This window comes from Elgaria multicarinata, chromosome 7, assembly GCF_023053635.1.
Source record: "Elgaria multicarinata webbii isolate HBS135686 ecotype San Diego chromosome 7, rElgMul1.1.pri, whole genome shotgun sequence".
Lineage (NCBI taxonomy): Eukaryota > Metazoa > Chordata > Lepidosauria > Squamata > Anguidae > Elgaria > Elgaria multicarinata.
The window spans coordinates 66901019-66917478 of NC_086177.1; the positions used below are offsets into that span (position 1 = coordinate 66901019).

Sequence of the window (16460 nt, forward strand, 5' to 3'; positions counted from 1 at the left end):
CATATATTCTTTACTTTGAATTAAGAAGCATGCACCAGCACTTCAAACACACACACACACACACCAAAGTCAATCAAACCCCTACCTGAGCCAGCCAGGTTTTCTTTTGGCCTCCCTCCAAGCAAGGCAGATAGTTTCTCTCTCCCTCCCTGGCCTCTACAGCACTGTGGGGAAGGAGAGGGCCCATACAGGGCCTTGGCTTATCTGCAGAAGGAAATGGCTCCTAAATGAGCCAGGCGGCCATCTTATTTCAGCCAGGCAGCCATCTTATTTCCAACATTCCAATCTATTTGAGACAGGAGGGAGGGGAAGAGTGATACTACTGAGCATGCTCCATTTAGGAGTTATGAGTCTGTATTCACTTTAATGGGGCAAAGAAATGTTCATTAAAAAACAATGGAAGCGAATTTTATAAAAAGAAAAGCCATTCCACCAACTAGAAGGACAGGGGGACAAGATCCCACCACTGGTTTGAAGGATAAGGGTCCCAATTTGGAGCTTTTAGTGAGCAAAAAAATCATCGCCATCCAGAAATAGAAAGCCATTTTGAGCCAGAGAGGTTTTCCCCATTTTCGTACTTTGAACTGCCATCCTGCCCTCAATATTCAACAAATCTTCTTGAAACGCGCAGGGTATGTAAAACCAGCATTTCTTTCTGGCAGGTCTCCGTTTCAGAAAGATTGGTGAAACATTTTCCATTTTATAAACGTCAGAATGACCCACCCCCAATTTCGGCCTTAACATGGTGGAATGCTCTTTTCACTGATCGCCTATAACACAGGGAAACACTCCCATGTTTCCCTGTAATGATATCCAGGAACTGGAAGGTTCAAGGGGATTATCATATAGAAGATTGGTACAAAGAAATATGAGATATTGCTATTAACGATAAACTAACATGTAACATGAGAGTGAGAAGAGGAATGATAAAAATGAATGATTTTGAAGTAATATGGAAACAGTTTTGGGACTTTGTGTTATTAAAGGGGAGAGGGAAAACACCTCCAGAGGAATTAATGAGATTTTGGAAATCAGAATAAGATCCCTGGGTTGAGGGAGCACGTTAATGTTAATCAATTATTAAATTAAACAGAATTAAGTTAAAATATATGTTTATTAATTTGTTTAGTATGTATTATGATGTATTATGGGGTATTATTTTATATTGTATTGTTTGGAAAAAATATTTAAAAATTATATATATATATATATATATATATATATATATATAAAGACAGAAATAAGATGCATATGGTTGTGCCTAGCATATTCTGTAGCAATCAAAATTAAAGGAGTCTGATTTAGCACATCATCAGCCAAGCATTTTATTGCACTCTCGTTACTGGGCACTCACGGTTTTTTGCAGGTCACCTCCCATGCACCTTCCACCCCTTCTGCTCATTTTCCCATTGCAAAGACCCTGAAAATCTGGCTTTTTTGGCTGTAGTGAAACATCCTGCCATTTCCTGCTATGTGCTGCAGAAGCAACAGGATAAAAATGCCTACTGAAAGGGTCACGTGGCCATTGTTTACTTCCTCTTCCTTCCCCATGTAAACAAAGAAGAAGTATTGTGGGACAGAAGCGGGGGAGAAGCAATGGTAAGGAAACAGGATTTCCCTCCCATCCGATGAACCTCTTAGACTGAATTCTGACTAGAAATACTGCAATATGGTCAGTGGAAAGGATCCAGTGGTGTGCTGCTGCTAGGGCCAGCTACATTGTGCTGGGTTTCTGCTAGTGCAATGTCAATGGTGCTTACTAGTGTGATGAGGGGAAGCATTTGCTTCTGCTAGTAAAACATAATTTGTGCTAGCAGCCAGACACCATTGGATCCTTCCCACTGGAGTAATTGTGACAAAAATATGTTTTTCATGCGGTTATTGGGAAAACTGCATATTTACATTATATGGTAGCAAATCCTAAAGTGTGATATTTGCCTTCCTTAGTTAATAATGTATACATATGTCTATGGTTTATCTGTAAAACCATGCAACAACTGAGCATCATGGCAAATACTTTATAACCAGGAAAATAGTTTCAAGATTTTTCCCATTATAGTGATATAATTTCTTTTATTTACTCTAGTTGTGGAATATTCTGTCCATGTGCATACCGGAGACAAAAAGAAAGCAGATGCCAGTGGAGATGTTTATCTTTGGATTCAAGGGGACAGGAGTGACTCTGGGAAACGATGGCTTAATAATTTTAAAAGAGGCCCAATCACTTTTGGCAGAGGAGAGGTAAATGTATAAATATATATGAATAGCTTTTGGACGCTTCTTTTATATAAGATGTCTCACTTTGTACATAGAATCTACACCCCCCCCCAAAAGAATTATAATTGGAATATTCGTATAGTAATAACTTTTTGTAATTGAACAACAATCCAGCCAAAATTAAGTACCTATAGGTCCCACTGATTTTGGTGAGAGATGTAAGCACTTGCTTTAAAATTCTACGACTAAAATCAATGTTGTTGTTGTTTTAACTTCAGTTGATTTGTCACCATTTTTATTTCTGCTCTTGAATGAACCATTATAAGGGGGAAACCCAATATTTATAAATATTGTATAAATTTCTTGAGCCAATCCTGTGCTGTATCACAGAGGGTCTACAGCTGGTGCTGCTTAATCCAAGGCTGAAATTTCTTTCATGTGTTTTGTAAACCATCATGTATATCTCTGCTTAATTTTTTAGTCATTCCAACACTATCATTTAAATTCCATCACCCAGCCATCATCTTGACATGTATTTGCTGCATGCCTGGTGAATAAATTTGAGAGAAAATTGGTTAGAAGCCACTATAAGTAGGTCCAATTTCAAATGCCAGAATATATATATATATATATATAGACCATTTTCTCCTTGACAATTTCTCCTGTCAAGAAAAAACTAATTTAATTAGAATATTTGTATATATAATATGGTGGAGAAGATTTATATGAGGGAAAACTGGCAAAGGCGTAAAGGATGGCAACATTTACTACCTTGGTTCAAGCCACTTTAGCCTAATATTTGAGCTCTGAGACCCATTTTGGAAGAAAGGCAAGGTCACGTTGTGTAATAACCATAATTCCTCTGATTGTCTTTATTTCATTCTACAAGCTCTGTTACAAATGAGCAGCTTACTGGAACTTTAAAACACTCCAGGAAATACTGCACTTGTAAAGAAAACATTACTCTAACTTTTGCAATAAAGGCTTACTAGTGACAGACACTTAAAATGTCAGCTTTATTGCACATCTCCTTATTATGATCTTGCAGGAAATGATATATCTTTACTTACATTGAAATATTCATTTATGCACAGGGGCGGGAAATTAAAGTAATATTTTTGCAGTGTTTACATTTTAGTTACTGTCCTCAGATGTTAATGGCAGATGCATGTCTTTTACAGGTGGATGTTTTCAAAGTCAGAGCAGTACATCTGGGGAAGCTGAACCAAATCCTTGTAGGATTTAAAAGTTTGAACAAAGGTACACTTCATAAATGTATACATGTTGATTGTATTGCAATTTTGCAACAAATACTACAGAGGTGACTGGACTAGTCTGTAGCTGCAAAAAGGTAAACGTAGCATATGCAAAGGCTTTATATAGGCATGCTGATGTGGAAACTGTATACTCTGATGTTTTCTCTGCAGTGCCTCGATAACAAAGGAACAAGGACCTACAACACTGGCTTACATTTTCAGCAGTGGTTGGTAGGGATGTCTGGATTTTGTGAAATCCGTCCTGCATATGTTTTGTTCTGGTGTCCATTCACAGACATTTTCAACTTTTTCCCCATCATGCAGAAAAATATGCAAATAATTCCATAAGAAAGTTTGCAACAATTTACAAAATTTATGTTAGTACATAACATTTTTTATAGTGTCCCCCTTTCTGTTTGACTTTTCCCCACATATGTTTTCCAGCATAGCATACATCTTGGCTGAAATGTGCATATTTTCCTGCAAATGAATCTGCATAAATTTCAGGGGAAGGGGAAAAGTCCACAGACTCTGTGCAGCTTGGGGAGGCTGGTCCACAGCAGATTCTATGGGTTGTATTCTTAGAAATCCAAACTCATTTTAGTCTGCCTTGAATTTATTCAGCATCCCTAGTTGTAGGTGCCAGAGCAGACAAAGGAGACTTTGCCCATTTACACAGTTCCTGCCTGCACAACTAAATTGCCACTTTCTTCAGCAGCCAAACAGTACTTGCTTGTTAGAGCATGTGCCTTATTCGGCAAAACTGTACTTCATCAGATGCAAAAGGTGTGCTACGAAGATGTTTTTATAAATGCACATCAAAGGTCCAATACATAAAAAAGAGGGAAAATGATAGCCAACAAGTGTTTTAAGAGCAGATGAACACTATAGCCACAATTAGCCAGCAGGTATTCATGTTTATATGGGTTTTGAGCTTGCATTTATTTCTCTCTTGAGTTGTTCAAAAATATAGGCCACATTTGTTCACTCTAACTGAATTCTATTTCAGAGAAGTTCTTAGGGGCCACTTCCAATGGAAGGGGGGAGCAAAGACAAAAGGGTGTGGATATATCTCAGTATATTTTAGCTTAAAGCTTTTATGTCCAGTAACTAAGAGAGGCATTTAAATGTTTTAGAGTGGGGAGCACAGAAGCCAGGAAACCATCAACCAATTGGTGGTCAGGGCAAAGGGGCATAACCATCTGGAGAACTTTGGAGGGCCAGATCAGGGCCCTGAACCTGAGGTTCTGCTCCCCTGCTCTAGAACCAGATTCAGGTGTACCATAGCTTCCCTGAGATCAGTAGGTGGAAATGAAAGGTAGAGCTGCATGGTAGATTCAGGACAGATAACATTATGGATTTCCTCACATAGCGCATAGTTAAACTATGGAATTCAATACCAGAAGATGTAGTGATGGCCACCAACGTGGACAGCTTTAAAAGGTGTTTAAAAGGCTACCAATGGCTATATCATGATTGGTTATATAGTTACAATATTTATTCATTTATTTTTACATTAACATCCCACCCTTTTTCTCTAAGGAACCCAAGGTAGCTTACATGATCCTCCTCCTCTCCATTTTATCTCCACAGCACCCCTGTGAGGTAGGTTAGGCTGACAGTCAGTGATTGGCCCAAAGTCCTCCAGTGAGCTTTACAGCCAAGTGGGTCTCAGTCCAACACTCCAAGTCCCAGTCCAACATTATAACCACTACACCACTGATGACTATATATTACCTCCAGTATCGAAGGTAATATACCTTTCAATACCATTTGCTGAGGAACATGAGCAGGAGGGGGGGTACCATAGGCATCTGGCTGATCAATGTGTGAACAGGATGCTGGACTAGAAGAAGGATACCAGTGTCAATGGTATCAGAGACAGTTAATATGTTTATTAATTAAGGAATTTCTTTAGGGTTTTTTTCAGTTTAGAAAGCCTTTTGCACTTCTAAGTATTTAGACAGAGCACAAAAACAGTAAGTGGATGAATGGTAACATTTTGTTTCTTTTTTTTTTCCCTTCTAGATGACTGGTTCCTAGAAAAGATTGTAATAAAAGAAGGAAGCTATCCTTTCACTACATATACCTTTGTTCACAATAACTGGATCACTAAACATTCAGATAAAGATTTTACAGAACTTGCAGTTCCACTGCAAGGTAACAAATGCCTCTTTTTAATTTTACAGTATTTACAGTTCATGTTGCCCACAAATCACAGGCCACATGTTGCCTACACTGCTCTCCAAAATTGTAAAAACAAAATGGGAAAAATGGTGTCTGAGGCAGCTATGGAGCGCCAAAAGAGTCAAAATTAGTTTGTTTGCAAGTAACTTTGACCCTTTTAGAGGCCTAAAATGGCTCCCAGACCTTCCAAAATTGCCTACTTCTGCTGTAGGACAAGCCCCCTACTCTCAAAAATGTTTAAGCATAAGTAAGTTCCACAAAAATTTCCAAGTAAGTGTGGAAAGTACTACAACCCAAGAATTGCCTATCTAAAAACCTTTAAGGCATCCAAGAACAAATTTTCTAAAGCGAACTCACATTTTATTGGAAACTAGCTGTACCCTGCCACGCGTTGCTGTGGCTCAGTCTGGTTAAATTGAAAAGAAAGAAAAGACAAAGCGGATGTTTCTAATATGTTTAATTTCACAATGCTTGTGGATATACAATATTTTTAGTTGTTCCATTGTCTGTGTAGATATAGAGATTGTCTGGTTTGCCGACTCTAGAACACGCAACATATAATTGTCCATGTGAGAAGGAATCTGTGTCTAGATCTAAACCGCACAATTCTAAAGATTGGCCCTGAGCTTTGTTGATGGTAATTGCAAACGCCAATCGAATTGGGAATTGCAATCTCTTAAATTGAAATGGCATATCTGTTGGAATCATAGGAATGCAGGGAATGAGGACATCTTCACCTTTGAAAGGTCCTGTCAAGATTGTTGCTTCTATGACCTATAAGAGCAAATAGGAGAGAACATGCAAATAGGAGAGGAGGCAGAGGCAGTGGATTGGCCTACTGTTTGGTTTAAAAAAAAGGATGTTTTTACGGTGAGGAGGTTAGTGGAAACTCCTGGCAATTACCTTTCTTCAGAACGTGTAACTGTCACAGGTGTGACATCTATATTCACTCAGCCAATTGTGAGAAAACATGCAAATAGGAGAGGAGGCAGAGGCAGTGGATTGGCCTACTGGTTGGTGATGTCACAATGACCTATAAGAGCAAATAGGAGAGAACATGCAAATAAGAGAGGAGGCAGAGGCAGTGGATTGGCCTACTGGTTGGCGATGTCACAATGATCAGCAGGACTGGTTTTGAGGAGGCCTATTTCTTCAATTTTAAGACAAACTTTTGACCCCATATAGAACATAGTTACATAACAACGCTCGCATATTCGAATGCAACGTTGTGTCAAAATTTCAAAGCAATCGGTGAAGAACTTTCGGAGATATAATGTCTGTTTCGAACGAACATTTACATTTTTATTTATATAGATTAATAGAATTTATTATTATTATTATTATTATTATTATTATTATTATTTTCAATACTTAAACATACATCAATACAATAAAAGAAAACAACATAATACATAAATGTTGAATAACCTTAATAACATATTCTGGCTTAATCTATTAACATAATCATACTTAACATAAAAGTGCACCCCCCACCACGGGATCTTATTCCTGTTTCCAAAATCTCATTGTTTCTTCTGGAGGTGGTTTCCCACTCGCTTTAGATAAAACAAATTCTAGGAACTGTTTCGTTTTTGTTATTCCTCGTCTCACTTTTATATTACATGTTAATTTATCATTAATAGCAATATCCCATATCTCTTTATACCAATCTTCTATATGATAATCTCCTTGAACCTTCCAGTTCCTAGATATCATTAACCTTGCTGCTGTTAGCAAATTCGTTATCAATTCTTTTGTCTCTTTGTTACAATTTAATTCTCCATATAATGATAACAGTGCCACTATAGGTGTCTCTCTAATCTCCATTCCTAAAATTTCTTTTATCTCATTAAACACCATTTTCCACCATTTTTGTACAAATTCACATTCCCAACACATATGTAAATACGTTCCCTTTTTTTTGACACCCTCTCCAGCAATTTGCTGAGTTCAGCTTATTTATTTTATTTAATCTCACCGGGGTTAGATACCACCTCCATATAATCTTATAATAATTTTCTTTTATCCTCACAGACATATTTCTCAACACTCTTTGTTTCCATATTCCTTCCCAGCTCTGTTGCCCTATTTTTTCCTTCAAGTCGGTTTCCCAAACCACCTTACCCAAGCTTTCTGTCTCCCCCTTCCCAACTAATATTCTGTATATTTCACTCGTTAACCCTTTTATTGATTTATTTTCTCTTTTCTCAATTTCTTTTTTTAAGATCAGCTCCTCAAATTTCGTAATCACTCTACACTCTCCGTTGTCCTTTAACCATTTCTTCGTCCATTGTTCTAATTGCAAATAATTTAACCACGTTAAATTTTTCTCTTTTAATCTCTCCAATACTTCTTCTCGAGTTCTCATCTTTCCTAGCCCATCTTTTAACTTCATTACATTCCTCTCTATTAGAGTTTTCCCCAACTTATCTTTTAAGTTTCCTGGAAAATTCCGCAACATTAGCACTGGTGTTATTGGGGAGATACTTGGAAGTAAATCCTTTTTGTATACTCGCCATATTTCCCAATGGTTTTTTAAAAGGGGGTTCTCTATTCCTTCCCCCCCATTTTTTTGTATATTCTCTAAAAAATATATTTTCTAATTTCCATTCTATATCCTCTCCCTTTCTATATCCTCCAACCAACTTAAATCCCCTAATCCTATCATGCTTTCTACTACATGTCTCAACCTATTAGCTACGTAATATAATTTTAAGTTTGGGAGTCCTAGCCCTCCTTTTTTTTTTTTTTTTTTGCATTATATACCAACTTTTTTTTAATTTATTCTCACTTTCTTATCACCATTACAAAAATTATTTAAAATATTTTGCCAACTTTTTAATTCTCTTTCAGATATTCTTATTGGTAGCATTCTAAATAAAAAATTTACCTTTGGTAAAATCCTCATTTTTATTAGAGCTATTCTTCCAAACTAAGATAAAATTAACCTTTTATATTTTCCTAATTTACCCATAACTTCTTTTTTCAAACTATCTAAATTTTCCTTTTCTAAATCCTCTAAATTTTTTGTAAGTTTAATTCCCAAATATTTAATTATTTCTTTAATTTTCATATTCTTCTCTTTACTTTCCCAATCTTTCCCTTCTTTTTTACTATAATTAAATAACATCATCTCTGATTTTGTCCAATTTATTTTTAATCCAGTCACTTCCTCAAACTCCCTCAGATGATGTTTTATTCTTTCCATTTTCTCCAATGGGTTATTAATTGTCAACAATGTGTCATCTGCAAACATATTTATTTTTATTTTCTTAATACATCCTACTCCCTCAATATCATCGTCATTGGAAATTAATAGAATTTAAGCTTTTCCAATTTCCTTTATTCAAAGTAATCTAATGGCCTGATTGTATGATCCAGTGTTCAGTTGTCAGAGCACAGGATCAAGCAGAGATTATCCAACATCAGTATTACTATGGCTGCAACTTTAGTGAGTTCAGATCACAAATCATGTATTCTTGGAATGTGACTTCAGCACTGCATGATACATGGGCCGTAGCTAGACCTCAGGTTTATCCCAGGATCATCCTGGGTTCGTCCCTGCCTGAGTGCTGGATGCCCTGTGTGGCACTTAGATGAACAGGTTTGACCCCAGGACAATTCTGGGATAAACCTTAGGTCTAGCTACGGCCATGGTAACATCAGAGTATAATATGAAGGTAGAAATATGAAATACTGAGTATAGCTGAGTGATACATTTTGTAACTTATATTATTAGCCTTTTAACTGAAATATATTTCTGTTTGATGTATGTTTATTTTTCATTCAGAAATGACTGCAACATTTGGCCCAGTTAAAGTTTTTGATTCTAGAAGCCAAGGACAATGGAAAATGTGGCTAGCTTGCACCCATGTTCCAGAAGAAATGCCTGATATAAAAGTGTTGGTATACGGAACCAATGGGACATCCCTTGCACAGAGAGTTCAGGATTTTAAAAATGAACCATTTCTGGTGGGTTTCTAATTTATCATGATCTTATCATTGTGTAGCTCACTTTGGATTCTCTACTTTGTTTCATAATGCTGTATTATGCAATTGTCAAGAGTTTATATTGATACTAAGTGTTATCCAGCTCATCAGATTATTTGTTAGTCCCAGCAGGGCATGAAATGAGTAATGTTCATAAATGCTGAAAGCTATTCTTATGAATAACTACTAAAAATGAGACATACTTACAAAAATGAACTAAAAATATTGAATGGCCAAAAACCACCCACAAAATGATATATTACTTTATCAAATTAAACCCATTATCAAGTGCAGGTGTCCCTCCACCTAAACACATGCAGATTTCAGTTAAGTAATTATATAAAAATGAATGCCAACATTGGAGTATGGCACATTGTTTCATAACCCGGGACTGAGAACATGCAGAGACTAAATTCTCCAGCAGCATCAGCAGTTCTGAGGAGAAGTCAGAGCCATGATCTGATCCCTCTCAAGTATAGTCATCCACTTTGCATCCCAAAATCTGTCCACAAAATGTCAGTTAAGCACCGAGAAATGGACCTTAGACTCCTCCGATGAATTGGAAGACGCTCGGGAGCATACCCCAATCAGATCCTCACTCCCCAAACCCTTGTCTCCTAGAAGAAGCCAGTAACTGCAGGAAAGGATGTTACCACTATAAATCGCAGGTGCAGCACTTGAACAGATGGCGCTCCCAGAAAGAGTCTTCTACTTGGACCATAGAACCCTGCCAGTTGTAGGCTGTTGCTAGGGTAACTTATCTCTCCCCTTAGCTCTCACCTTAGCCTTAGTCCTCTAAAAGCTCCATCAGATGGGGGTAAATCACAGTTTCCTACTGTTGCTTCTCTGCCCCTGCTGTTGTTGCTCATTTCCCCTTTCTCATGGAGAAGAGGAAGCGAACAACATCCATGTGGCCCATCCAGTGGGCCGTTTTTATCATGCCACTTCTCCTGCACATAGCAGGAGATAGCAGCAAGTTCTGTCTCTAAAAATAAATCGGATTTACCGGGGTCTTTTTTTGTCATGGGCAGAAAGCTAGAAGGGGTGGCAGATGCACAGGAGGTAGACGACATCATGAATAGTACCTTCAAAAATCTGTGAGTGCCCCAATAAAGATCATGCAGTAAAATGTTCATCTGATGACGCTCTTTGTCAAGACTTTCTGGGCCAGTATCTGTCCAGGGTGCTGATCCTTCTCTATTCCAGATCTATGCCAGTCAGCTGCCTTACCTTTGGCCCTCTCACATGAGGGGTAGAATGGAATCCCTGATGGAACAGGACATATCAATTCCTAAAGTGTTATTAAGATACTGTATAACAATACAATTTTTACCCTTCATTTACAATCTTGGAGCTTTCCAAATTAATGTCTAAAACCTTAAAAAAAAAAGTCTATTTAGCTCATATTTGAAAACAATAATGGATCTTTTGCTAGCACTGATGACTATCTAAAACAACATGATCAGCACTGAAGGGTAAAATATTATGAGTAATGAACGAGTTTGAGAAGGGGAATTGACATGTGAAGTTGTCAGGGTGTTAGCTGACCTGAAGTATTTTCTCCAGTCTGTGCTTATAACAAATTGTATTTTGGGGCTTTCTTCTTCTATCAATCTTGGTTCATATTCAACAATCTTTGTATCAGCAAAGATTTAAAAGCTTATCTTAACAATCTTAGTTAAGATTCTTTAAGATTCTAGTGGAGTTCAGGTGAGATAAAAGAATTAAAAATAATGATTTCTATAATCAAAATGAATGTGTGACATGTATAGTTCAGCTAATAATGATTTGTTTCTTGAACAGTTGAGTGTTGGCGATATTGGCAACATAATAAAGGTTTCCTTTCTGTCATCCAGCCTAAGTTTGAATAAAGGACTTAAACTTCACAAGGTACTTCATATATTGTCTCACTTGAACTTATGTTACCCTGTTTACTGTAGTACAGTACTTTGTACTTTCATAGTATTAGATCTTAAAATACAAGTTTTCTATTTATATAATGCTGTAGAAGCTTGAAAATAGTTTGGGATTATTTTCTTTATGCATGTTTATATCTTTGACTTGTATAACCTGAATATCCATTGGCAGATAATTAAATATACATTGCTAAAATTATTATACTGGTTACTAAATGTTCCAGCAAAATAGTCTAGGAGATGGTCTACATAATGTTTGGGCTTAGGCTAATGTCAAGAAGAAGAGACTTCCAGAACTAGGAAGCAATGTATGAGAACACGTCCTTATCCTTTTTTGCTAGCATGTCATAGAGAAAGTATGCCAAAGAGAATGCTCATGTTGGAACATAAAGGAGAAGGTAGTCTTTAACAGATCTTGGGGCCAAAGTGTCCATTACTTGGTGTATACAGATAAGCTCTTACAGTAATCACCAGAAGACTATGAGAAGCCAGTGCAGATGTTGGGAACTGCAACTCAACCCTTTTGGGATGGCCCCTTCCACCATGTTAGTGGAATTGAAGCTCAAGCTTACAAAGGCACAAATGATCATTACTAAGCCTGAATATCAAAGAAAAAGGATATGTTGCAATGCAAAAGCACTCGGTTATAAGCTTTATTTCAGTCTTTGATTGACTAGTTTGCATCCAATAGCTTTATGTGACTGGACATAAAATAAGTTTCAAGACTGCAGAATCTGAAAAAGATAAATAAATAAATAAATAAATAAATAAATAAATAAGAAGAGATTGCATTATATTCATTCAGCTTACTGATGGTACCAAACTCTTGGGTTGGTTCCAGACTTAGTCATGCTCTATAGATCCAAGGAAGTCAATGGAACTTCAATTACTAATGACTAAATTAAGCCTCATTGAAACATCCGGTGAGGTGATGTTTGCCCTGTCCTGGACGGGGTTGCACTCTCCCTAAAGGATCAGGTCTGTAGTTTGGGGGTGCTCCAGAACTGTCACTTGAGGCACAGGTGAACTCAGTGGCAAAGAGCACCTTTTATCAGGTTAGGTTGATATACCAACTACGCCCTTATCTGGACAGAGATAGCCTAGCTACAGTTATCCATGCTCTGATAACCTCTCGCTTGGATTACTGCAATGCGTTATACGTGGGGCTGCCTTTGAAAACGGTCCGGAAGCTTCAGCTGGTACAAAACAGGACAACACGTTTACTAACAGGGACTGGCCGGCGAGATCACTACGCCAGTCCTTTTCCAGCTTCATTGGCTGCCAGTCCAGGTCCGGGCCCGATTCAAAGTGCTGGAATTGACATTTAAAGCCCTAAATGGTTTGGGGCCAGGTTATTTGAAGGAGCGCCTCCTCTCATATGTACCTGCCCAGACCTTAAGATCATCTACAGGGGCCCTTCTCCATGAGCCCCTGCCAAAGGAAGTGAGGCAGGTGGCTACTAGGAGGAGGGCTTTCTCCGCTGTGGCACCCCGGTTGTGGAATGAGCTCCCCAGAGAGGTCCGCCTGGCGCCTACACTGTACTGCTTTCGTCGCCCTCTGAAGACCTTTTTATTCTCTCAGTATTTTAACACTTAATTTTAACTTAAATTTAAATCTTACTGTTTTAACTCTGTATTTTAATCTTATATCAATTTTGCTGCGTGGTTTTATCCTGGTTGTGCTTTTTATATTGTATTTTGTATTTGTGCTTTTAACCTGTTGGTTGTTTTATTATGGTTTTAATTTTTGTGAACTGCCCAGAGAGCTTCGGCTATTGGGCGGCATAAAAATGTAATAAATAAATAAATAAATAAATAAATAGTGGGTCTGCTCTAAGTCTGTATCTAACCCTTCATTTCTGTATATCTCACCCACTAACCTCATTCATATGGAAGGAGGGGTAGAAGAAAAAGTGCTAGAGAGTACCTGAGGGAATGTCCTAAGGGAGTGCCATGTGCATCTTGACAACCAATAATCATGTGGAATTTCCCTACTAAGAATGAATGGAATCACTCAAGAAAGTCCCATGATTCTGCAGCCATGTCACCAGCATGTCATAGTCAGTGGCATACAAAGCTAGAGAAAGGAGGCAAAGGAAACAACTGGAGACCTAAGTCCAGAGAGGCACATAAAGTTTAGAATTTTAAACATTTAAACCTTTAAACTTTTTTTTTTTTAAAAAAAAAAAGGTCAAGAGCAGCAGTTATTAATCCAGATATAGTAGAAATGCGTGTAAAGTCCCATTTCCTAGTGGTATCAAACAAAGATGCTTTATCCCCTATATATTGTATTTTCATCCCAGTTTGGAAGGGAGGGATTAGGGTAGTGTGAAGATCCACCTGCGTTGCTAGTACATGTGCTGATTCCCCCCACCCCCGCATTCTATAGCTGTATAAAAACCCACTCTTGATCACTGTCAATCTACAGCTTTATGTAATCCCTGACTTTACAATGTAAAAATAGTTTTTGCTTTTTTATATAATGGGTAGCATCTTCTTAGCAGTGCTTATTCTCTTGTTATAGCACAATCCTTTTAAATAAACAATGTATCAAAGCTGTATTAAAAAGTCACCAAAGATGTTAAATTCTTACTCATATGACTCCTGGGGGGATTCTACACGCCATACTGAGGGCGCTTCCATGCACCCCCAGTGCGGCCCCAAAGCGATCGTGTAACTTGCCTGGAGAAGCGACGAGGAAGAGGCATCCCTGCCGCCGCCGCCGCCACCCACCTACTTCCTCGCCAGCCGGGACGGAGAGCTCTGCGGAAGAAGGTGGGGTGGAGAGCTTCTTCCGCTCTCCACCCCGCCTTCTTCCGCCGAGCTCTCCGACCCGGCTGGGTCGGAGGTAGGTGGGTGGCGGCGGTGGCAAGGATGCAGGCTAGTAACAAAATGAGTAAATACTACATAGCCTGGCTCTTGATATACTAGTTAAGATTCACAATTGCAGTTTAAACTACTATAAGGAATTCACGTCCTCACCTCACCTCCTGGCAATATTTCATTAAAAGCAACAAAGACATGAGTTTTTGTTTTGTTTTGTTATCGTCCTGCAGCTCCGGATGAAAGACTTGGACACTAAAGAAGAACTGGGCTTTCACCCTTTAAACCAATGGCTCATTGAAGAAGATGGGTCAGAGACTGTGACAGAGCTGGCGGCGGTCAGACCAGTTGAAGCACCACTTCAGGGTATGTTGCCCAACCGCAGAACAAGTGAAAAGGAATTCTTTCTCTCTCTCTCTCTCTCTCTCTCTCTCTCTCTCTCTCTCTCTCTCTCTCTCTCTCTCTCTCTGTGTGTGTGTGTGTGTGTGTGTGTGTGTGTGTGTGTGTGTGAGGAATTACCACTGCAGAAAACATGACAGGAAGGATTATACATTAGTCTAGAGGAATAATTCATGATTACTTTTGACATGTCATCTTTAAAGCTCTTGTGTGAGATGCTGGAACTTCAACAGCAGCTTAACTGAACTCAAAATATAATTTCACTGGATTTGGTTTTAGGCAACTTGTACATCTGTGTTTAATGTTTCTGTGCAACCAAATCCTTGTCAATAATGTCAGTCTCCTTTCAGTTCGAATCATAGAATTGTAGGGCCATCGAGTCCAACCTTCTGTGCAGTGCAGGAATCCACCTTAAATCATACCTGACAGATAGTTGTCCAGCTGCTTCTTTAATGCCTCTAGTGTGGGAGCCCACGACCTCCCTAGGTCATTGGTTCCATTGTCGTACTGCTCTAACGACAGCAGGTTTTTTGTATGACAACCTTTTAAGTATTTGAAGAGTGCTAGCATGTTTCCACTGAGTCTTCTCTTCTCCAAGCTAAACATGCCCAGTTCTTTCAGTTTCTCCTCATAGGGCTTTGTTTCCAGACCCCTGATCATCCTGGTTGCCCTCCTGTGAACACGCTCCAGCTTGACTACATCCTTCTTGAAGTGTGGTGCTCAGAACTGGACGCAATACTCTAGATGAGGCCTAACCAGGGCCGAATAGAGAGGAACCAGTACCTCACGTGATTTGGAAGCTATACTTCTATTAATGCAGCACAAAATAGCATTTGCTTTTTTTTGCTGCCACATCACACTGTTGGCTCATATTCAGCTTGTGATCTATAACAATTTCAAGATCCTTCTAACTTGTAGTATTGCTGAGCTAAGTATCCCCCATCTTGTAACTGTGCATTTGGTTTCTTTTTCCTAGGTGTAGAACTTGGCATTTATCCCTATTAAATTTCATTCTGTTGTTTTCAGCCCAGTGCTGCAGCCTATCAAGATCACTTTGAAGTTTGTTTCTGTCTTTTGGGATATTTGCTATCCCACTCAATTTAGTGTCATCTGCAAATTTGATCAGTGTTCCCTACACTTCCTTGTCCAAATCATTAATAAAAATGTTGAAGAGCACTGGGCCCAGGACTCAGCCCTGCAGTACTCCACTCATTACCTCCCCACAGTTTGAGAAGGTACCATTGATAAGGACTCTTTGAGTCTGATTCTGTAGCCAACTGTGGATCCACTTAATACTTGTTCCATCTAGCCCACTTTTAGCTAGTTAGTTAATCAGAATATCATGGGGCACTTGGTCAAAACCTTTGCTGAAGTCAAGATATATTATGTCCACAGTATTCCCACAGTCCACAAGGGAGGTTACCTGATCAAGAAACGAGGTCAGATTAGTCTGACAGGATTTGTTCTTGACAAATCCATGTTGGCTTCTAGTAATCACTGCATTGTTTTCAAGGTGCTTACAGACTGACTTCTTTACAACCTGCTCCAAATATTTCCCACGGATGGATGTCAGACTGACTGGTCTGTATTTCCCAGGTTCCTCCTTTTTGCCCTTTTTAAAGATAGGGACAATGTTAGCCCTCCTCCAGTCATCCGGCACTTCTCCTGTGTTC

General features: G+C 38.6%; 1 protein-coding gene across 1 annotated transcript in view; it reads left to right on the forward strand.

The window, feature by feature from the left end:
- Nucleotides 1–16460, forward strand: part of RP1 (RP1 axonemal microtubule associated) — a 221553-nt gene that overhangs the window by 158848 nt on the left and 46245 nt on the right. Inside the window, exons 37-42 of the mRNA XM_063131303.1 lie at nt 2087–2241; nt 3399–3477; nt 5502–5633; nt 9451–9632; nt 11454–11540; nt 14622–14754. Coding sequence (XP_062987373.1) covers nt 2087–2241; nt 3399–3477; nt 5502–5633; nt 9451–9632; nt 11454–11540; nt 14622–14754 — 768 coding nt within the window. The remainder of the gene's footprint in view (nt 1–2086; nt 2242–3398; nt 3478–5501; nt 5634–9450; nt 9633–11453; nt 11541–14621; nt 14755–16460) is intronic.